The sequence below is a fragment of the Colletotrichum gloeosporioides genome (genome assembly GCF_011800055.1).
Source record: "Colletotrichum gloeosporioides strain Lc1 chromosome Unknown consensus_49, whole genome shotgun sequence".
NCBI classification, from domain to species: domain Eukaryota; kingdom Fungi; phylum Ascomycota; class Sordariomycetes; order Glomerellales; family Glomerellaceae; genus Colletotrichum; species Colletotrichum gloeosporioides.
In genome coordinates, this window is record NW_025544694.1 from 287,112 (window position 1) to 309,261 (window position 22,150).

The 22,150-nt window shown below is 55.0% G+C and overlaps 9 protein-coding genes across 9 annotated transcripts; 5 read left to right on the top strand and 4 right to left on the bottom strand.

The window, feature by feature from the left end:
* Window positions 1-820: 820 nt before the first annotated feature.
* GCG54_00012123 (uncharacterized protein) lies at window positions 821-2,223 on the top strand (the record flags this gene model as incomplete). Its single annotated transcript, XM_045412010.1, has 2 exons — window positions 821-922; window positions 1,039-2,223. The coding sequence occupies 2 exons, from the start codon at window positions 821-823 to the stop codon at window positions 2,221-2,223; spliced, it is 1,287 nt and encodes a 428-aa protein (XP_045263794.1).
* A 438-nt stretch (window positions 2,224-2,661) lies between these two features.
* Window positions 2,662-4,914, bottom strand: GCG54_00012124 (GTP-binding protein 1; the record flags this gene model as incomplete). The annotated part of the gene is made up of 3 exons (XM_045412011.1): window positions 2,662-3,014; window positions 3,188-4,174; window positions 4,305-4,914. The coding sequence occupies 3 exons, from the start codon at window positions 4,912-4,914 to the stop codon at window positions 2,662-2,664; spliced, it is 1,950 nt and encodes a 649-aa protein (XP_045263795.1).
* A 1,357-nt stretch (window positions 4,915-6,271) lies between these two features.
* GCG54_00012125 (putative U6 snRNA-associated Sm-like protein LSm3) lies at window positions 6,272-6,725 on the bottom strand (the record flags this gene model as incomplete). The annotated part of the gene is made up of 4 exons (XM_045412012.1): window positions 6,272-6,312; window positions 6,364-6,400; window positions 6,457-6,546; window positions 6,603-6,725. The coding sequence occupies 4 exons, from the start codon at window positions 6,723-6,725 to the stop codon at window positions 6,272-6,274; spliced, it is 291 nt and encodes a 96-aa protein (XP_045263796.1).
* Window positions 6,726-7,474: 749 nt separating this feature from the next.
* Window positions 7,475-9,724, top strand: GCG54_00012126 (uncharacterized protein; the record flags this gene model as incomplete). The annotated part of the gene is made up of 1 exon (XM_045412013.1): window positions 7,475-9,724. One exon carries the CDS (start codon window positions 7,475-7,477, stop codon window positions 9,722-9,724), a length of 2,250 nt encoding a protein of 749 aa, XP_045263797.1.
* Window positions 9,725-10,451: 727 nt separating this feature from the next.
* GCG54_00012127 (N-acetylglucosaminyl-phosphatidylinositol de-N-acetylase) lies at window positions 10,452-12,682 on the bottom strand (the record flags this gene model as incomplete). The annotated part of the gene is made up of 3 exons (XM_045412014.1): window positions 10,452-12,204; window positions 12,277-12,379; window positions 12,460-12,682. The coding sequence occupies 3 exons, from the start codon at window positions 12,680-12,682 to the stop codon at window positions 10,452-10,454; spliced, it is 2,079 nt and encodes a 692-aa protein (XP_045263798.1).
* A 975-nt stretch (window positions 12,683-13,657) lies between these two features.
* Window positions 13,658-14,413, top strand: GCG54_00012128 (uncharacterized protein; the record flags this gene model as incomplete). The annotated part of the gene is made up of 2 exons (XM_045412015.1): window positions 13,658-14,051; window positions 14,112-14,413. 2 exons carry the CDS (start codon window positions 13,658-13,660, stop codon window positions 14,411-14,413), a joined length of 696 nt encoding a protein of 231 aa, XP_045263799.1.
* Window positions 14,414-14,763: 350 nt separating this feature from the next.
* Window positions 14,764-15,276, bottom strand: GCG54_00012129 (uncharacterized protein; the record flags this gene model as incomplete). Its single annotated transcript, XM_045412016.1, has 1 exon — window positions 14,764-15,276. The coding sequence occupies one exon, from the start codon at window positions 15,274-15,276 to the stop codon at window positions 14,764-14,766; it is 513 nt and encodes a 170-aa protein (XP_045263800.1).
* A 1,483-nt stretch (window positions 15,277-16,759) lies between these two features.
* Window positions 16,760-17,746, top strand: GCG54_00012130 (uncharacterized protein; the record flags this gene model as incomplete). Its single annotated transcript, XM_045412017.1, has 2 exons — window positions 16,760-17,221; window positions 17,273-17,746. The coding sequence occupies 2 exons, from the start codon at window positions 16,760-16,762 to the stop codon at window positions 17,744-17,746; spliced, it is 936 nt and encodes a 311-aa protein (XP_045263801.1).
* A 906-nt stretch (window positions 17,747-18,652) lies between these two features.
* Window positions 18,653-19,012, top strand: GCG54_00012131 (uncharacterized protein; the record flags this gene model as incomplete). The annotated part of the gene is made up of 1 exon (XM_045412018.1): window positions 18,653-19,012. One exon carries the CDS (start codon window positions 18,653-18,655, stop codon window positions 19,010-19,012), a length of 360 nt encoding a protein of 119 aa, XP_045263802.1.
* Between the last annotated feature and the right edge of the window lie 3,138 nt (window positions 19,013-22,150).

The following is a 22,150-nucleotide window of genomic DNA, read 5'->3' on the forward strand; positions in this document are numbered from 1 at the left end:
GCGCATGCATCGATGCAACCTCGTAAAGGCGAGCACCCGTTGATGATGCATGTAACCGCCAGAAATCGACCATCACAGCCGATCGCGATTGTAAGAACAGGCCGTTTTGGGAATGGAATCTGCCCGGTTCTCCCGATATGTCCAGCTTGCGGGCGCGAAGTCGTTGCTTTTTCTTTTCCTCCGTGGATGGATAAACGGGTAAGTGTGATGGGCCACGTTGCTGCTTGTCGTTGGCGCCCCTCATGCACGCTTCCGTCCAAAAGTCCTCTTGAGATCCATTCAAACGTCGAATCGGCACTCGAATCGATCCGAGTCAAGCCAACGAGGTTCCTGTTATTGAAACCTGTTTACCCCCGTATCAAGAACATCGCAGCTCTTCTCCGGTCCAAACATCAGCATCTGTAAACTGGTGCAGGCCTCGAAGGATCTGAAGAATACGAACGGAGGCTAGACTGGAACCTGCGCCCAGAATCCACCCAATCAGGGCCCCGATGCTGAAGGCGGTCCGGGGTGATCGGCCGATCGGCAAAGGGCGTGCCATCGGGCCCCAGGGCCCGGAGGTGGGGCTCTCTAAACTCCGGTAGAGAGACACAGGATCTCACCATGTAGGATCTGTCTTTCCTCTTGTCTCTTACCTTCTTTCGTATCTCACAACGCAAAGTCGTGAGCACAGGCTCGTCTCCCTATTGAGAGTCAACGCGTATTGGCTGCAAGATTGTATCGAGAGGAGATAACGGTGCCCACGAGTGTGCTTACGGACTCGGGCCGGACAGACGCCACCACGACAACCAATGCTGCAGGCAGGAGCACATACCAAACAATGACTTCTTCTATCCCCTCTTCGGGAGTTAATGCCCGCAAGAGGAAATCCCATACAAAATCCAGAAAAGGATGCGGGAACTGCAAGCTGCGCAGAGTCAAAGTACGTACCCTATTCTCACAAAGTCTTCGCCCAGATATATGCCATCTCTCATCTCTCATAGACCCCTCACCCTACCTAATGCCAGTACCCGGAGCCAGTGACTAACACGCTCCCAGTGCGACGAAACTAAACCACGCTGCAAGAAATGCCTCGACTACGGCGTGACCTGCACCTACGGCCCCGCCTCCGAAGCAGCGTCACTATCAGTCGAGGTAGCCTTCAAAGTAGACCTAGCTCCCTGCCGTGTGAAGCCCGCCGCCGCCCCTTCCCGGAAGGCCTTGCCGTGTCTGCCCCGCACCCTCCCTCCCCCGCTGCCGTTCACCGGCTCCCCCGAAAGCCCGGACGCGGCCTACCAACTAACACCCACCGACGTCCGCCTCCTGGAACGCTTCCAAAAGCGCACAGTCATAAGCTTCGGCACACCCACAACCAAGGACATCTACGAGCGAAAGACGCTTCCCATCGCGTTCCAGCACCCCTTCGTGATGCACACCATCCTCGCCCTAACCCACCTCCACGACATGTCCTTCACACCCACCACCATCGCCAGCCCCGCCTTCACCTACCACTGGTACCGCGCCATCTCCCTCCTCCACCGCAAACTCTCCCAGCCCATCCTGCCCGCCGAGCGCGACGCCCTCTGGGTCGCCGCCGCCTTCGTCGGCGTCGCCTCCTTCGCCAACACCTCCGACATCGCCTCCCCGCGCGACGCCTGGCCCCTGCGCCCGCCCTGCTGGGAGGACCTCGACTGGCTGAAGCTCGGCGACGGCAAGAAGCAGGTCTGGCGACTGACGAACCCGCTGCGCTCCGAGGGCATCTTCCGCGACGTCGCCAACGAGCTGTACACGCACGTCCTCCTCCCCGCCTCGAAGCTCAGCCTGGGCGTTGGAGACGTGGCGTACATGCGCGCGAACCTTCCAGACGGATTCTGTGAGTTGTACGAGCTGGGGGAGGGCCCGCCGGAGGATAACCCGTACTGGACGGCGGCGGAGTCGTTGGCGGCGTATTGGGGGCGAACGGCGGAGCCTGGGTCGCCGGAGGAGGCGAAGCCGTTCTTGACGTTTGTGAGCAAGCTGGATCCGCGGTTTAAGAAGTTGCTGGAGCGCAAGGACGAGAGGGCGATGCTGATGCTGGCGTATTGGTTTGCTAGGGTGTGTGACCGGAGGTATTGGTGGATGTGGAGGCGTGCTGTGCTGGAGACATTGGCAATCTGTCAGTTTATCGAGCCTAGGTGGAGAGGGCGGTGGGAGGTCAAGTTGGTAGAGTTCCCGAGGATGATGGCGGAAAGTTGCGGACTGTGAATGGGCACTTCATGAATGGCAGGCGTAGGTAGTCGCCTTCGAGATGTGATCATGAGTACATTATGACGGAATGAATGTGTGAGGTACTCGCTATACCTCCTGAATGTATATACCTGGTATCGCCGAAACCCAATGCATACTGAGAAAAGGAACGCTCCACGATCAATCGTACAAACATGGCCCGGCCCGCTGTTCTCAGTGTCTGTCTTCCCCCAACAATGGCCTTCTTCCTCCCTATATCCTGGCTTGAAAGGCCCTAATTTTACTGTGCCATGGCAACTCCATCTCCTGTGCTCGGTAGTAACCGAGGACAAGTGAGTCAATGGAGTAGGATTAGCAACGACAGCAGAGGCCGCGACGACGGCAGCAGACGACGACAGCGGTAGAACCATGGGACATACAACCGCGGTGCCACGATCAAAATAAGACGTCGCCTGTTTAAGCCCCAACGCTGACCTCATGGCCGTTAGCTGGCTTTTCCTCGTCGTTCCCACTGTTAGTTACCCCGCCGCTCTCGGCGTCGCCATGAGGATACAATGGCTTGTTCGGGTCGTATCCAACCGATTTGACGATTCCAAGTCCTTTGGTTCTGCCCTCGCGGAACAATAACCTATCCCCAGGAGCAAGATACTCCGGTCTCTGCACGAAACGGAAGGCCACCGTTGCCCTGTCTCCTGTTCGGATGTAAGGGCGGTCGACGTCTATTATTGCGCACGTCTGCGACACAGGGCCAACGTGAAGCATCGCTTGATACTTGGTTTTGATGGTTGTCGCGTGGGAGAGAATTAACACTGGGCCAGTCAGTACATTTGCGTTGACAGACAACAAACCGACAGGAGAAAAGGGGGCAGGGACGAGGACGATATCGACGATGCCAGAGACCGGCGACGATGCCAGAGATGATGCCAAGGACGGGGACATTGTATAGTCATGGAACATAAGAAATGGAAAGAGGATGACTCACCTTCTGCGATGAACTCTCGGTGCACCTTAGGGGCGGGCTGGCCCTCAAGTTTTGGCAGAACCACCATACCCTTTCGGACGTCTTTTCGCCTCAGCTTTTTCAAGGCAAAACTGGCAGACTGGCCAGCAGACGCGGCAGGAACTCCAAGGCGCTTCCGCTCAATGGAGCGCACACTGGTTGGGACAAAGTTGCCCAACGAGTCAGGGCCAACGAGGACGTTATCTCCAGTGTGAATGACACCAGACTTGATGATTCCAGAGACGACAGTGCCAACGAAAGGCACAGAGAAGGTATCATTGATATGGAACTCGAACGGTGCCTCGGAGTCGTATCGGCCGTGATGTGGCAGGATGTTGAGGAATGTCCGGACCAGGTTGAGGTTCTCGCCAGTGACGTTGGAGACCTGGAAGACGGGGCATATCCTCTGACTGATGAACTGGGTGGCGGTGTTTATGCACTCCTCACGGTCCTTGATGAAGATGGGAATCTTGCGGGCCCCAGGAGACTTGAGGATCTTGGTGATCTGGCTGATGGTCTGCTCCAGAATCTGGGGCGGGCAAATGTCGATCTTGGTGATGACGACCATGACTGGCACGTTGAGAGCGAGGGCGATGCCCAAGTGCTCTTTGCTCATACCGATCAGCCCGTTGTTGGCCGCTACCATGAGCAAGCAGTAATTGGGGCTGCTCGAGAGCAAGCCAAAGACGGTGGTGCGCAGATACTTCTCATGACCAGCCAAATCGGTGAAGGTGATGACTTTCGCGCTCCGCTTCCCAATCTCCTCCCAGGACAGCTTGCGCCCAGGGGTGTCAGAGGTGACAACCTCTCCGACGGTATCGAATCCTAATATCTCCATGCCCACGGAGCTGGTTCTTCCCGTTTCGATCTCGTGCTTGTGTCTGAAGAGGTTGACTCGTGCCCTGCCTCTGCCATCGTCGAGGTCGCCTTTTACTAATACACCCAAGAGAGAGCTTTTTCCTGCGTCGACTGTGATATATCGGTCAGTCATACACAGTGGGTGCGGGTCAACAGAGCAGAACGACGCAACAGGGCCAAAGGCAAAAAGAGAGCGGAAGCACGAAGGAGAAAACAGAGCAGAAGGACGAGGGCGACGTACCATTGCCAACGACGGCTATCCTCGTCTCGATAACATCCTCAACAGTCGCGGGGGTCTGACGGATCATGATCTTGCCGCTGCAGTGGCTGTCCTTGCCCGACTTGGCACTCGGAGCTTCGACGTCGCCGCCAACATTCTTGGTAATGAGCAATTGACAATGGGCTCGTATCCTCTTCGCCGCCTCCTGGACTCTTGTGTACGCGGCGTTCCACTGCTCCAATGACAGAGCCATGGAGTCACCATTGTTCTCGAAGCCCAGCTCGAAGACAGTCTCTCCGTGGCCTTCGGTTATCCTCTCGTTGAGTATGTCCTCCAGCTTCTTCAGGGATTCGTCGTCGTTGTCGCCGTCGGCGGCCAGAAGCAGGTCTTTGAGACGGGCGCCAGGCCCGGCGGCATCGGCGAGGTCGAGGGTGTCGAAGAGCTCGTCAAGCTCGGCGTGCTGGTGCTCGGTGCCAGCCGCGGCGGCGGTGGCGGCTTTGGCATCGGTCGACTTCGCGGCGGAGGGATATCGCAGGGCTTGCTGTTTCTCGACGTAGTCGGCAAAGTCGCTAAGGGCAGCCTCGCCCCTGCGCTTCTCGTGCGGTAATGATTTGATATTTTTTGTCGTCATATTGGGGAGTGATGGAGGCGCGTTCACGTTCGTATCCTGATGATCATTGGATGTCGCGTCGCAGTTGCTCTCTTTCCAAAGCTTGGGAGACGATGACGCTAGAAACGATGGAGGTAAGAAGTAGAGTGGCGATGAGTCGAAGAGCGGCGCGTTGTTTTAAGGCTGATGCAGTACCTAGATGGGGTGTCTTTGGCAAGTGGAAAAAAGAGTCATAGATTGACTCGAGGCGGCGAAGTCAGAGGGCAGTGACAATTGAGGGCCGGAGGAGGACAGACCACTGCCGCTGCAGGCTCTCCACCCCCGCCAGGGGGGGGGCCGCAAGGTGACCCGTTGCGCCGCTGCTTTACAAAACCGCGACCGGCTGCAATCGGCTGTGACTAACTTGCCATCTACCTTGATGTCGTTTCCTGCTTCGCATCTCCCCTTGAAATGAATATTTTTTAAGTCTCACTGTACTGAAATATCATCTTAGACAATTACTTTACAAAACGTTGACGCCACTTGCCATCCGATTGATCCAGCAATTGGCCTCATTCACCAACCAACCGGGAATGATTAAAGCAGCAGCTTCTATGAGTAACTCGGCGGGGCTTATCGATAAGAGCTTTGGCACGAGCCAACAGGAATGCATCTGTTTGACGCAGCCCCGGATTGTGTCCTGCGTTCGTCCCACGCTTCACCAGCTCAGCTCAGCCTTAAAGCCCCGCTGCCCCCATAGCTTGGTGACTCTACGCATGGCCCCCGAACTGGGCGGAAGTTACGAGGAGAGCCGCTCGATTAGTGACTCAAGGAGCGGGCCGGCACAACGAGGGCTTCCGTTTTGTGTTCACCTCCATCCAGGTTTGTTGCGCCGTCTGTGGAGCAGCTTCCGTCAACTCAATGTCTTGTTCGTGCCATGGTCAGGATAGTCCTGGGAAAAGAAACGAGACTGACGAGTCATTGAGAACATCGTGGATGGGGATCATTGCGTTCCATTGGTATAATTTTCTCTATCTTGGAATAAGCTATACTGAGTAAAGAACCCCATCTGATCAACGCGCCAAGTCGCCTTGCAAACCGGTTGAGTAATCCTCAGCTGCGGAGCAAGACCTCCCTACACTGCCTTTTAGCAAGTTTCGGAGAGGTGATATGCATTATGTGCAAATAGAAGCCTCCGATGGTCAAGCCAAGCCTCGAGCAGGGTGGGTGTGAAAGCATGGCAGTAATGGTATTGAAGGTACGGGTGGCTTGTTCAACTCGGCGGGAAGCTCAGAGCATGATATGTTGAAGGGATGGCCATTGGCCTAGACGTATCCGGTCTGGTATGACCGAGGTTACTTTCAATTGGTGTAATGAGTTGTGCTCGATCTCGAGTATGCTATGAAGATCCCTGAGGGGAGATGAGAACGACACTATCGCCTGCAAAGGGTCAGAGACTGGCTTCACGAGCGCGCCACAGAGACAACATACCTCGAACAAACAGCATCTCAGACTTGCGGCTGATGGTCTAGGGCCTTTCGTTAGTGGGTAGTGGCCGAGGATGGAGCAGTCGTCTCATCTCACCTTCACCTCCTCGTCCTCCTCATCCTCATCAACGACGTAGATGGTCTCCTCGACCTCCCCCAACACCAAGTTGCAATGGCTGTCGTAGGCCTGCAATGTAATGGTCAGCGAGTGTGAAGGGAGCCCCGGCGGTTTGCCAGACTCACATGAAGACGGCCCTTGAGCTCACGGTCACCTCTGAGCTTGACGAAAACTACCTCATCGAGCAGGAGCTTGACCAGGTCAAGGGGCTCCTGGACGTGGGAGGTCTCGTCGCCAACGTCCGCCATGGTGAGATAAAGGAAGAGCGGGCTCGATAGCTTCAGGCAAGATGTCGTTTAATCGGGCGGGAAGCGTGCGTATCGACGGAGAGGCGGCAGCTCAACTGGGATGGCCGAGAGCAGTGGTGGGTCCAGGCACACATCACCTCGGAGTTGTGCATTTTCATCGCCCCCAGCTCATTGGCCGGCGGCGTCGGCGGCCGTCGTAATAATGTTCCGACAAAACAGCCCACAATGGGCAGCAGCCGTGCAACGGCTCGCCGGAAAGTGGGCCGCACTGGGTCCTGCCCCAGCAGCCCCAGCGCTTCCCGTCCGCTGTCCAGGGGTGGCACGGGGCGGACTGGAAGGGAGCAGGGCCCTAAAGCAGCCATCGGCAGGTGCTGTGTGTAAGAGCACGCGAGGAGGGGAGGAGCGATGCCCTGGAAAGTCGGGGTAAAGCCAGGGGAGGTGCTCCCGTTTGCTGCTGGGAGGTACCTGCCTTCGCATACCCGGCTGGTAAGGTAGGCAGGTAGCTTCCATGCTTGCCCTGCGCGCCTCCTCCTCGTCTCGCTTGAGGGGGCGCACCCGTGAGGAGAGTGTTGGTAGGTGAGGAGGAGGAGAAGGAGGGACAGCTTGCGACTGTTATTTTCTTCTTCCGCCCAGGCCGCAAGCTATTTTCAAATCTCTCGTCGCTGCATCTTTTGCGCCCACCGCCTTCTGCTGCGCCAGAACGACCCTGATTGTCCGATGCTTCGACCAACACGTTCCTCCTCTGCATCATGACACCTTCTGCCAAGGCCAATGGCCTTCGGCAGCTCCTCCAGCTTCATTCTCCTCCCCGCGGCACCCCCTCCCGCGTCCATGCTGCGCGATTGCGACGATGCCTTCAACGACACCAAACCCTCTACACTGCGGCCTCGACCGCGAGGGCTTCACCACAGCAGCCTTCCCCAAGTGTCCCGAGTCCAGCAAGACGGTATTCTCAAGCGAGTACCCTGCGCGAGGTCTTCGAACCGAGCAAGAAACCGACGAAGGATGGGATTCTGGATAGGTTGCTGAGCGCTGTTCAGTCGCAGAGAACCATGGAGGTTTTCATGGAGCTCAAGGCACTGGGTACACATGATGAGCCATACAAGGTCATGGAGGCCCTCATCGCACTGCCGGCGACTACCTTTTCGGAGCTCGTGCGATCACTGGATCCTTTCCGAATCGCCCCGCGAGCCGATGTCACCAACGGATTCCGCATCTCGAGGGCGCTGGGGTACTTCAGCCCTGTTGCATCTCTCGACAACGAATTTGGCGTCCGCAAGCTTTACTACAACACGCTACAGCTAATTCGCTCGGTTCTCGACTTGCGTCAAAAACAAGGCCGAGACCTCACCCTGTCCGATTACATTGTGCTCCTGCGGTGCGCCGGCGCTGCGTCGGATATCGAGACCGCGAAGGCTATCTGGAAGCAGTCAAGGGAAGGGGGGCAGAACAAGACCGCTAGTAGTGGGCTGGCGTACAACGAGTTTATGAAGGCCAGATTCCTCACAGAGCCGATTTACATGCAACGTGATCTTGCTAGAGTCCGCCTGCGACCTCGAGATTTGACAGGCCACAGAAAGCGCTTTTCCAAAAAGAAGTTGCTGTACCGCCTGGACAGGTTGCGCTTGAATATCTTTGCACACCAGCGCTCGTATTACGGACGGTCGCCTAATCAGCCAACGCACGACTTGCACAGAGTCCTCAGTCTACATCAACCGATCCGGCGTACCTACAGCGCCGTGAAGAAGAAGCGCCTGACCGTTGACCGCGATATTCTCTCTACGTACTTCATTGCGTGCGGTAGAGCAGGATCTTTGAAGGAGCTCCTCCGCCAGCTGTGGTCGACTTGGAGGATCAGTTTGACTGACCTTAAGAATCACCGCGAGACTGGCATTGTTGGAGGCGTGCTAGACCGCGGTCTCTTGTTCAGACCCAACCTACGCGTGATGAATGCCCTCGTCGATGCATTGGGGTGCACCGGTCACGTCGTTCTTGCCAGGAAGCTGATGATTTTTCTGTCACACAAATATCAAATTCCGATTCCGCCGGAGACATGGTCTTTGCTCCTCGAATGGACGCATGTCATTGCCTCCAAGCCGGCCTCGACAGAGTACAAGATTCTTGGAGACCCCAACAGGATCGTTGCCCCTGAAGATGTTATCGATGTCTGGGACATGATGGTCTCTGGAGAGCACGGATGGTCTGCGACTCCGGTTGAACCCGAATTCAAGGACTTGGACATCTACGTCAAGAACCTCATCGCATCTCGCCAAGTTGAGAGAGCAAGGGAAGAGATGCGCCGTGGCGTCGCCATATACGAATCGGCCTGCCAGGACGTCGAGACAGCTCTTTTCGAGAGGCTATACAGATCGGCGCCGCCAGAAGCTGTCACACGCCACATGCGGGCAAAGGTGAAGCAGCACATCACGTGGTTCGCCATAGAAGTATGGTGCTGGACTTGGCTTGAGACGTCCAGCAAGCTCCATCGGTCTAATGAGGCCTTCTCGTCGCGGGTTATCCCCGCCTTTGTCGCCGAGTTCAAGGACTTTCTACCGAACCCGGCCACGTACAAGACGAGCGGCGGTACCGTGAGGCTCGAGACGCCGCAGAATTCCATGAGACATTCCTGGAGCTCGCAAGTGACTCGAAGTCCGCCCACAGCTTTACGCGTTCCCGACCGAACAAAGCCCAAGCACACCCATCTGGGGACTGACGACGCCCAGGAGGGCAAGGGACGCCCGCTGATCCCGGTGGTGATGGAGTCGGGCAAGCAGTTGTATGAGACGACGACGATTAGGCTCAACCGATGGACGAAGGAGATGGTGCGGAAACGGACGGACCGTGTTTTTGGACAGCTGGAGAAGGGACTTACGTACGCCGACGAGGGAGTGGTGGACGAAGACCACGAGGCGTTTGGCCGCGCGCTCAACGAGGAGGCGTGGAGAATACAGAAGAGCGGACTCAAGAAGAGGCTAGTGCTCAGGAGTCTGCTTTGGTGAGGGGCAAGATGTTGCATCTATGGCAGTTATCGCATATAGGATAGAGGACCATATGCATATAAAATAGAGTCGAATCTGAGATCAAAATTTTCAGCATTTCACCACGTTTGAGTGACCTTGCCAAAGTGATAATTAAGAGTCGCGATTGGACTGCTGTTGGATGTCTGTGACGTACTCACTCAGACCAAGCAGGAGTGGCTGCAGCTCATGAAAGGCTTACTCACTCACGCGCATTCAACAACAGGGACGCAAAATGATTTTTAACAATATTCGTTCCTACAGATCTGTTCGGTTCATACATGATGCTATGCCGTCGGTGTATTTTCTCTTTTGTCTTTCAATTTAGCCGCCAACGCTGGATGACCTTTTCTCTCTTTTTTTTCTCTTGGAGGGGAATCTTTTTTCTTCGGTTTTGTAGAAGCTTTTCTTTGCATATATCGTGTGGTGATTTTTGTCGTTGTCGTATCGTGGGCCGCGAAGAAAATCAGGAAAAACCAGATGAAAAACAAGAAAAGAAAATAGACATGCGTAAGCTTCATGATACGAACGCCTGCTCATGAACGTGGTGGAGGGGATGGTGTGGGTGGGTGGACGGAGGGGGTATGTTGGTGCCGTTTTTTTTTCGGTTTTTCTTCTCTGGTGGTATATGCGACTCTGTCTCTCTTTCGCTTTTTTTGGTCCTCATCCCTTACCTTCGTAACTCGTCATGGCTGTTCTGTCGATTTCCCTAAGATCTGCTGGCGTAAGATCTCTCGCTGCCGGTCCTGGAGACCTTGCTGGAGGAACGTCTGCGGTGTCCGTCGCGGTTGCTGTCGCGGTGTCTGCGCTCGGAGTGGCTGGTGGAGGAGACTCTGCTGCTCTCGGAGTGTCTGCTGGAGGAGCGCTTGCTCGAAGAGTGTCTGCCTTCGACGTATCTGCTGCTGGACGGGGGGTGAGAGCTCTCAGAGTGTCTGGGGTCGAGAAGTCTGCTCTCGGAGCGGCTGGCTTCGGGGAGGCTGCCTGCAGGGTGTCTCAAGCTGGGCTCAGAGCGTCTGGCGTCGGGGAGGCTGGCTCCGGGAAGTCCACTCGAAGAGTGTCTGCTGCTGGAGTGTCTGCTCTCGCGCTTCTCAGAGTGCCTGCTCTCACGCTCTCTCTCACGCTCACGCTCGCGCTCGCGCTCCCGCTTTTCGGCCTTCCTGGCTTCGCGCTCCTTGGCATCCTCCTTCTCCTCTCTCTTGCTCTCACGCTCGCGTTCACGCTCGCGTTCACGCTCACGCTCACGCTCACGCTCACGCTTCTCGGCCTTCTCGGCCTTCCTGGCCTCACGCTCCTTGGCATCCTCCTTCTCCTCCTTCTTGGACTCCGAGTGCCGGCTCTCACGCTTCTCCGACCTCTTGGACTCGCGCTCCTTGGTCTCCTCCTTTGGCACCTCGAAGAACTTGGTTTCGACCGACTCGATAGGGGCGAACTCGACCTGCTTGCCCTCCCGCTTCTCGGACTTCTCAGCCTTCTCGGCCTTCTCGATCTTCTCGATCTTCTCGGCCTTCTCGGCCTTCTCGGCCTTCCTGGACTCGCGCTCCTTGGTGTCCTCCTTCTTTGACTCTCGCTCCTTGATCTCCTCCTTCTTGGGCTCGGCGTGCTTGCTCTCGCGGTGCTTCGTCTCGTCCTTCTTGGATTCACGGTGCTTCGTTTCCTCCCTCTTGCTCTCACGCTGCTTGCCCTCAGACTTCTCAGACCTCTTGGACTCCCGCTCCTTGGTCTCCTCCTTCTTGGACGACTCAGAGTGCTTCCTCTCGCGGTGCCTGGTTTCGGACCGCTTGCTCTCGGACCGCTTGGCCTCTGGCGGCGCCTCGATCGCCGGCAGCTCGACCAGAGGCATGTCCTCGATCTTCTCCAATCGTAGGTCGTTGATGACCATGTATCTGCTGAGGGTGATCCAGCCGTACCGGAACCAGACCATCTGGCTCTTATGCGCCATGGTCATGGCGGCCCACGCCGTGGAATATCCACCCTTGGGACCAAAGTTGTTCATGAACACCAGCCGGCTTGGGTGGTACTCAATGTCCGACTCATCCTCATCCGAGTCGGTATCGTCATCGCTATCTTCCTTCTCCTTCTTGGGTTTCGGTAGCTTCTTTGGCGGCTTCGGCGGGTTGCTTCCTGGCGTAATCGCCCATGATAAAATTGTTGGTACCGCATCGAGAAATGTGCTGTACTTGCGCAAGAAGTTTACTGAAGTCAGTGTGTACATGTCTACGGGCGAGCGCCAGCGGCCGTTATCGGTCAAAGTGGAGATGAATGTGCGGGCACCATGGTAGAGAGAGATGTGGTTCGGGTGGGAAGAGACTCCGGTCGAGTCGAAAGTGATCAAGATGTCGATGTTGGCGTCTGGCTCCTCACCAGCAGCTCGCTGGCGAGCAGAGTGAGGCGCAAAGGCGCGGTTCAGGAGTGTAGCGACCTTGGTTTTATCCCAGGTGGCGGTCATGGAGTCCCTGAAATCACTGGAGAAACTAGTCAGTTTGTGTTGTCGCACACAAGGCTGGTGAGCGCAGCCGGGTGGGCCCAAGACTTACGGGCTGTCAATAACAAAAACATCCTGCTCCTGGCGCAAGCCCAACTTCATGCCGCTCTTCACCAACTCCTTCTTGCGAGTTTCTCCGAGGCCATCGGCGTCACCTATACGGTCGCACCCCTTGTCAGCCATTGCGCTCGATTGCCCCACCTGTCGCACCCCGCGGTGATCATTCTTCTCGTACCTGAACTCAGACACAAAATCTTGACATGGTTGCCCGTCTCCGGTCGCGTAAGAGCGAGGACGGTCGGCGCAAAGAACATGGCCTCATCGTCTGGGTGCGCGATCAAGAGGCAGACCCTCTTGTTCTCGAGAGCGGGCAACTGCGACGCTGCGAGGGGGCCGAGGCAAATATACAATGCAGGTGTGACGGCCACAATCAGGGCCCCCACGAGCAAAGAATCCATATTCACGGTGGCGGTTCCTGCAACAACTCAATTTTCGGGTATTTTCAGGTCGACACTCGAGGTTGGCCGGTGAGTATTACCGAGCGGGGTGGCTTGGTTGAGTGCTTCGGTCGTGGATGCGGTGTGGCGTGTGTCGGCCGGCCGTGAGCTTTCGGGAAGGCTTGCGGATGTGGGATGTTGGCGGGTCGCAAAGGAAGAAGTGAAAATATTCTCAAAAAAGGTCACTAGAGTACGTCAAGATTTGCTAGATGCTGGATATCAGAGGCAGGAAGGGTTATCGTCGCATGCAAGAAGAATCGGAAGGTTCGGCGGCGGGCGGGCAGAGCAGGTTGGTTTGGACGGTGGTGTGGGTGGGTGCTTGTCAAGAACTGGTAGCGGCACACGATCGGCTGGGAAATTGAGCGCAGTTGCTGGGGCCTGGAACCTGGACCTGGGACCGCGGCGTGAGGTGGGCGTGGACAAGTGGACTACGCAAAGTGCTCGCTCGTTGAGGGCGGCGTCGCGGGCGGTGTGCGTCGCATCCAAAAATCGAAGGCGGTGACAGATCGGAACAGTTCGTGTCGAGGGCTAATGCCTCTTGGAGGGGCTAGCGACCCCCGCTGATTGGCTAATCCGAGCTGCAACATGCCACGAACAATCCGATGACCTGCAGGGGCACAGAGCCTAGGTTATTTTCTGGCGACAGCGACAGCATTGGTACACAGTAGCTGACAGCGGGGAGCAACCCGGGCGCTGAACTCTGATTTGAGACTGTGTGTCTGCCTCTTTGTCAGCCGACTAACTGCACGCGATCAGACGACGAGAGACGACTAAGACGACGGCCTCCCTGCAGCTGCCATCCCATTCCAGACCAACCGGAGCGTCCCCTCCATCCATCCACGATCGATTACGTAGACGGTGAAGCTGAAGCTGTTGGCCGGACCGTCCCCGTTGGAAACAAGAGGAGCTACCTACGCTACCGCCAGAGCCGCAGCCATGGCAAAGAAGATCAAGGAGAAGAAGGTGAAGGATCCCAAGAACATCCCGCTGGCCCAGCCTGACAGGTCTGGGCCCAGTGAGGCGACGCTGCTCCAGCTTGCCCAGGAAAGGGGCCTTTTCCAGCAGGAGGATGAGGTGAGGAGCAAGCGCGGGCAGGTCCCCAAGGGTGCTGTCCGTATAGACAGGCCCAAGGATGAAAGTGACGGAGAGGAGGAGGACGAAGAGGATGACGCCCTGCTGTCTCCCTTCATGGACCGCATAATGGATTCCTTGCTGTGGACAGTCAGCCTTGCCATGGTCCACGGTACTTTTGATGTGCTAGTCCAGAACCAATATGCCATCGCGATCGAATGGCCAAGTGTCATCACCAGGACTGTGGTCGCGTTTCTTGGTGAGTGTTGCCATTGATGTATGCAAACGCGGACATCCAACTGACTGTGAATTCCACCAGTGCTCTTCTTCCTTTTCCACAACCTCCACGAGCACCGCTCCAGCACGAACGTTATCCCGGGGCTTCCGCTGCGTTTCCAGCACCCCATCCGACAGGCCATCTTCTTTCTGACGAGCGTTTCTGCCGGGTGCTATTTGATTTATATCACCAATAAGTACAGCTATCTTGCAACTCTTAAGCAAGCTCCGACACTGGGTTGTCTGTGGATTTGGTCTGTACTCGAATTGGATCTGGCGGTGGCTGCGGCGAGTCTGGCTGTTGCAGGGGCATTCCTACTGCAAGGAGGGTACGACATCAAATGAGGAACCGACTGCTCGTCACTTCGATCTTGCCCTCTTCCCTGGCCGAGGGCTGGGCTGGCGCTCACGGCCTCTTTTTTCCGTCGGGTTCAACTGCGAGGAAGCTGATACCCGTCGTGACTTGGACGTGTCTACCCACGGGTGGTCGGCTGAGCTCCCAAGCCGATTTCTGTGCATCAAACGATAGACGAGGTCTTCCAGCCGATGGATCTGGGCTCTCTGCTCGGCAATCTGGTTCTCCATTCGAATAAAGCTCTCTTCGGACTTCGACTCCGTCCTGGCGGTTTTTGACTCCAAATCGCGAATTCTCCTGTGCCAACGTCAGCGAAGCAAACGAATTAGAGGTGGAGTGCCTACGAGGAAATCATGCTCATTTGTGTGAACTGGACGCGTCCCGTCAATGCTTCCCTCTGCCGCACGAGCTCCAGCGTCTTGGAACGAACAGGCAGCCAGGCCATGGCGACATTGGTCGTGAAGGTCCAGCTTCTTGGCACCAGCGTCCAGTTTCCCTGGTTCTCGGCGTCTTGGCTGGCAGCCTTGGTCTCGGCCTCGGCCAGGAGCTCGAGGATGCGCTGCTCCAGCTTGATCAGGTCGTCCATGACAAAAGAATACATCGCGTACTCCGGTTGGTGCTGTTGGCGGGCCCCTGGTCTTTCGCCTGCAGCGCGGATGAGCTCGGACAGCCATGTGGACTCTGTCTTGAACCACGACAGGGAGGCCTTAACTCTGAAATACTCGTCGTCGCTGTTCCGCAAGTAGGTGATTCTGACATAGACAGCGGCAAAAATTGCTACGATGAAAGTAAGGATGCCGGCGACATTAGCTGCGATGGATAAGGGGCTGTCCTGCTGCGTTACGGGATCCATTGGCTGGAGTCAAATGATGGCGTGCTGGCTACGAGATGTTGAAGTTGAAGTCGGTGTCAGAACCTCGATTGGAAGCAGGCCACTTCTTTTTCCTCTTCCCTCGGCTCGCCTGGGCTGTCGGAGATGGCAGCATGCAACGGCTGGGAAGTAGCTGCCCTGGGGCTGATCCAAGACACCACCCGGCGGTACCTGCCTTAGGTAACACTCCCGGCCAGCTCCATGGCGCACTCGGCCACCCCGTTCCTTGAGCGGCTCGCCGCTAAAAATCACTCCCTAGGTAGCGCCGTCCTTGGCTGTCCGGGTGGGGCCGCCCTCCCGTCAAGATGCGATACACCACGTGACTGGCCTCGATTGACCGCATCACAACTACTTAACGGTTCCTGTTAAGTGGATGCGAATTTCAGCGTTGAATTGAAGGCGATAGTATCTCGTACTTGCTGCTTGCCCTCCCGCGGACACCGAAAGACTGGTCAGTGGATGAGATCAAGCCCGCACCATCTCTCTCCTCAGTTATGGCAGCGGGTGTAAGTTGAGTGATTCACGCAATCTACGAAATACCGTGGTCCCATTAGCAACTGCCAGTTTCTTATCTACAATCCTTCGAAAATTGGATGTGGAATGATGGGGATTCGCGTCCCATATCCGCCACCGACGTGCCTCGGATGCCTCTAGAGAACAGTTGCGTGACGAGGGCATGAGGCTTTCTTGCCGTACCTAGTAGTTTCACAGATCGAGCATAATAGCAGTTTAGCTGATTCAAGCACCCATCGCCGACTTCTTCTCCAAAAAATTAACTCTGAAAACCTGACATCCGAAAACAATCGAGATAAAAACTTCGTCAAATTTGATCCTCCTGCTTTCCGTACCTCTCAGCTACCAGATATCCGAAATCGAAAAGCCAAAGCCTCCGACAGCAGAATCGAGAGTTACCATCTTCAGCCAGCCGTCTTTCAACTGCGAAAGACTCTTTCTTCCATATCAGCAAGACCAACCGAACAGGAAGCAGCGCCTTCCTCTCTCGAGCTCCTTCCTCTTGCTTCCTCCTGCAACCACCACCTCCACCACCACTAGCCCTCGAAAACTCTTCCCTCCAACCCTCACCACCCTCTGTCTCAAAGCAGACTTTTTATTCCACACCCACCTTTCGTTTACTTCTCTTTCTCACCCACCACCCATCACTTCCTTCATTTACTCTACCTTCACAAACCATCTCCACCACAACTTCTTCACAAACTTCCTCGCACCCTCTCCCGTTCACATCGAACAAGATCTCAAGTATCCATCACGAGCTTCCTTACCTCGCGCGGATTTCTTTTGTGAATCTCCTTCGTCAAATCGCGCCGTTCGCAACCCACCTGTACCTCTCACTGTTCATCATTTACCCGTCACAACACCTTCACCCTCTCAGGTAAGTACCATCAACACTGGAAACTTCCCCATCGATTGTTTCGCCATTCTTACCCTTTCCAGAGTCGAATCAATCATGTCTTCCGGCGACAACGCTACTCCCTACACCATTCCCTACACCGGCGCTCCTGGCAAGCAGGTCGCCGAGGGAATCGTTCCTGCTTACTCCCAGCAGCCCGGCCCTGTTGCTCAGCCTGCTGCTCCTCAGGACATGAATGTCCAGCAGGACTACCGTCGCCCCTCTACGGTTGAGGCTCCTGCCAGTCCTGACATGGCTTACTCCATGGGCGAATCTGTTGCTCAGGGTAGTGCCGTTGGCGCCGTCAACGCCAGCGACCCCAACTCTGGTGTCCGCCGCTCCTCCGTCATTGCTGCTGCTCCTGTCGGTCCCTCTGACAACATTCCTGGCCGCTTCGCTTCTGCTGCGGCTGGCTCTGGTGGCATCGCCATCATCCACCCTCAGCATACTGGCGCCAAGAACATCCACACCTCTCAGCAGACTGAGAAGGAGGGTGCCCAGACCCCCGAGCAGTACCAGGTAAGCTCATTCCAATCCCTCACTTCATCTGCTCTTCTCTGACAGTTGTAGCGTCCTTCTACTTTCGGCATGGATGGCTCGTTCGATGATCCCGACATCTTGAACAGTCCTACCCCTAGCCGTCGCAGCCGCTCTGCCAGCCCCATGCTCGCTCGAGAGCTGCAGGCTGCCCGTCTGGAGGCCCAGACTGCCCGACGTGAGATCCAGCGCATGGCCCATGCCTACAACGTTGTCCAGCAGGCCAACCTGAACTTCCAGCAGGCCAATGTCGCGTTGCAGCAGCACTGTCTGTTCTATCAGAGCAACGCAGAATTCCACTACCAGAACTACTGTGTGGCTCAGAGCCAGACCCAGAACCTGCTCAACACGTCTCGCCATTTGCAGGATGTTGTCTATCTCCTCGATAACAGCGTGTACTACAGCGATCCTGTGTTCCACGATGCCCTCCCCAAGTGTGTGCTGAGCCAAGTGGACGAGGTCCGTGGTGACTGGGTCGCTGATGAATTCGCTGCGGCCTATGCTTAAGCTGTGAGCATGAATCTGTGAGTACTCTCCCCTACTGTTACTTACACTGTGATAAACTCAGTCTAACTTGTGCAGGATCCACTCGATTGCTCTGTCGCTTCACCCAACAGCATGGCAAAGGGACCCAGCAGTCTGTCATGTCGCTGTAGCTGTACCCTGCGGCACATCCACACTCCTTTGACACCAACATCATTATCTGGCAACGGCCTTCACACACAAAGCCGCCCTCTCACGTTCATTACCTACCCACACGGGCTTTGCATCACTGCCCTTTCTTGTCACGTCGCATCGCATGCAGACCTTTGTTTTCGCTCCGACTCTATTGTCGCCAGCTCTTCTTTGGTCTTTTGATCAACAGCCCCTTTCAGGCATGCATTTTCAGCAGACATTATACTTGTACGACTAATACGGATCGACCCCCCTTCTCCCTCACATCGCGGTCAAGGCTCTTTCCTCTTTTCCTACTGTCACGAAACACCCACAGTCATTACCTCTCTACCCTCATCATCATTGATATCCTCGCTTAATGGACAGCCTAGTTTGTCACTCTTTGACCGCAGGGATTTGGAATTTGGTTGCGAAACGGTTTTTCTGGAATGGTTTGGTACAGGGCTACTTTCAGGAATCAGCACGACAGTGCTGGCAAGGCTTTTATACACGGAAACTGGATGGCAGACGGTTCTGGATGGAAGATTGCACCTTAGATAGAAAACGTAGAGGAGACACAATCAAGACCTTCTCTCATACTTGTGCATATCGGTTGTGAATGTCTGCTGTGAATCCAGTCACCGAAGGAGCTGGGCTGGAAGCGTGGCAGTGATTGACATCATGTCTCTACTCATATAAAGTACGCCTGCCGCTGTTGGGCACCCATAATGACAAGAACGAAAAGTAGACACATCAATCATGCCGCGCCAAGTCACCGACGAACCCGGGCCCTCGCGCCCACGCTTCCAAACCGTCCGTAGCGCCCGCAACTCCAAACACGACATCCCCTGCGGCGAAAACTGCCTCGTCTACCCCAACGGCAAGCTCGAACACACGCCAGGGGGCGTCTTCGGTAAGTTTGCGCAGTATCTCGAGCTCGATCTCAAGACGCGGCCGCCGAGGGACACCTGGGTCGAGGAGAAGGGGAAAAGAAGGCGTAGCAAGAGTGGGCGGCACAGGAACTGCGAGCGGCCGAATCGGTTTTATCCTGACGATGATGATGTCGCGGAGGAGCCAATTATGGATTTCGAGGATGGACCTACTATGGAAGGAGTTTAGTCAAGATTGCGGGTGGGCGGCTTGAGAGAGGGAAGAGGCATCCTGTGCGTCTGGTGCCCAAGGGCGAGATGAGGACGGCGGATGAGGTTTCGCGTGCGTGGCAGCGTCACGAGGATGGGCGACAGGAGAGGCCTGATGAGTTCAGGGCGATGGCAACCCCGGAAGTTGGGGTGAAGAGGGCCAGGCCGTATGGCCTGCGTCGCGACGATGGCGATGACGACTCGGTGGTTGAAAGACCGGGGGGGCTTTCTAGTAAGCTAGGCCGGTTCGACTTGCTGGACGGCCGTATCTTTTTCAGTAGATAGTAAATTCATTATTTGGGTGACAACAATTGGTTGCTGAGATAATAGACACAAAAAAACAAAAGAGAATGGCCAGGACGAGGATCGAAAGGTACGTACGACGACTAACCGCGGAACGTCAACGCCAGCTAGTCTTCGCACAACTACCCCTCGACCACCTGTCCTGGCTGTGGGAGAGCATAGAAACCGAATTACCTATAGGGGTAGCCGTGAGCAGGTTCTGCGGACTTCGACTGCCGGGTGAGGCCGCTTGCCTAGGCAGCATTAGCTACACCTCAGACGCACCTGTATAAATTCAACAGCTCCGTCTCATTATATTCTTTCTATGACAAAATTTGACCTTGTGCTTGTCGCGTTTCTAGCTTCAGCTAAGATACTAGCTTCGATTGGCGGCGTTTTAGATGTCTGTTTCCTACGACGCGTGCGGCGTTACGCTCGCGCCCAAGGCAGCCCGAATGCCAGGTCAAACACACGCGAGATCCAATAGCAGCTGACAAGGACAAAGGTGAAAATAGAAGTTTTGATCTCCTTGCTTGTATCCGTCCAGAAGCCATTCCCACGCACGATAACGACGTTCAGTGCCACCACTCCACAGCCTTACTGGAGTTGACGAACGCCAGCTCATTGTGTGCTGTGTAAACTCAGCAACCCGCCATCTTCCAACGCCTCAACGACGCAGGTCTTCGGGCAACGTCTCCTGCGCTTAAGGATGTCGTAGTGCTCATAAAAACACGGTCAAATCATTCAAACGGATTGACACAAAATCCGGAAGCTATTGTTGTGGTCTTTTTCGATCACATCTCCACTCCCGAGTCGATTCGTCGGTGTTTGAGGTGAAGAGTCTGCAACACCAGTCCGCGGCACGGAACTGAGTTATGCTTGCCTAAATACACCATAGAAGCTGACGAAGGAAACCGACTCAAAGTGACGCGTTTTTATCCCTTCGATACTGCAGAAGGCCTATGTTAGGAAATGAGGCGGCATGCAGCAGCCCAGACCTTCCCAGATAGGTGTGTACGAAAGACACTGACAACGCGCTCGATACCGCTGTGTTTATGGAGTAAGATTACCTGTTCATTCAGATCTTTCTAATGGCCAGTCTTGCGTCTGCATTTTTCATATGCTTTCATCCTGCGGGACACGATGCGCGTTCTGAGGCAGAAACGGCAGGCGCGCTACCAACACCGGGCAAGAGCCCTTCGGTCTGCAAGCACATGAAGGACAAATACGCTCTGTCAACAAATCCCATGCTTTCAACCACAATTACTGTCGAGAACCATCGTTTCTTAACCTTTGTCAACACATGGCTGCAGGAGCTGTGCAGTAAGCCAGACTCAAAGCCTCTGATGTGCCCCACGACGCGATCCACCAACTCTCGAGGCCTCGACGTAGCTGACCTGTGAGTACGACTAGGTGGCGAGAAACAATGCAAAACGATGATCGAAGCAAGAGATATTGTCGATTAGGTTGATGCCTTCCCATTGATCCAGGTGGCTTGGGACTCGTTATCGCAGCTGTATCTATCACTGAAATTGCCTCTAGGACGCTCCATTGGTCGGCTTCGGTTGCGGCTCGATTGGTTTGATGAAAACCGAGCCTGCTAAATAAAAAGTGTCTAGAACTAAACTGAAATCATACTCGCTATACATCCATGCCAGCGCTAGAAAAAGCATTCTAATACCTGTCTACAGACATAAAATCACAAGAATTGACCCGACTTTCCTTGCGAGCGTTGTCACAGATGGAGTCAGACTGAGTAACTGTGTCTTCTTAGCTCCCAGACTCCTCCAGCAAAGACATATGGCCACAAATCGCGACCATTGGCGTGGACTCCAGCTAGATGGCGAGCCGAATGCGCTGTAATAAGCAGGCAGCGACATGGATGAGAGATGTTGCGGCTGGGAGCGTCCATTTGATAGTTGTCTGGTCATTTCAGAACATTGCAACAGATTGGACTGTATTTCTGTATGGTCTCCTGGTGGAAATACTCCGCACATCGCCGCATTTATTGACATTGTTGCCGAGATGAGGTATGCCCTCGCTCCTGTTGAAGTTCTCTTATACTGACGTCATCGAGACTCGGTCTCCTACTCTAATCAAATTCTGTTTACTATTGAGCTTTATGTCTATGACAAAGTTACCTCTATAAGAGTGTCACAGCTTGGCATATGGAGCCCGTCTGCAAAGCAGATCGAACAGATCGACATCTCTGTTTGGTCTTAAGGCAGGTGGTTGGAAGAGTACCAAAATGGTCCAATCGATCGTCCGCTGATTTCTCTCTTATGTCGTGTACTAGTCTTGTCCACTCTCATGTGATAACCCTGTCAAGATCGAGCTTATTATACTGGATGCCTTCACAAAGAAAAGGTTGAATGGAGACCAGTGACGCCAGAGAGGGCACGCCGCCATAACAATCACAGGCAAAGATATGCTCCAGATGACTCCGTGCGTCCAGGAGATCATCATTGTAGCAGTTCACCGGCTGGAAGCTTACACAACATCTGCATCAACCCTGTTAAGACACATATCCTGAGACGCGGTTCTCCTTGGGTTTGTGGGGAACAAATATCGAGAGATTACAACCATCGTTTCACAAAGGAGGCTGTGCCTGATGAGCATATAAAGGCACTGAGTTTCACTAGATAATTGGTTGATCGATAGAGATGGAAATTATTTCTTCAACGCATTAATCTCCACTATAGACAACGTCACATCTTTTGTAATTGATGAACCTGTAAAGGTAGCGCGATCCTTGGAGATTACCCAGATGGCGTGCTCGGGGTGTATACCAGCAGAAAGTTCCTCGTAGATGATCGACGAATGATGTCGGCAAGTG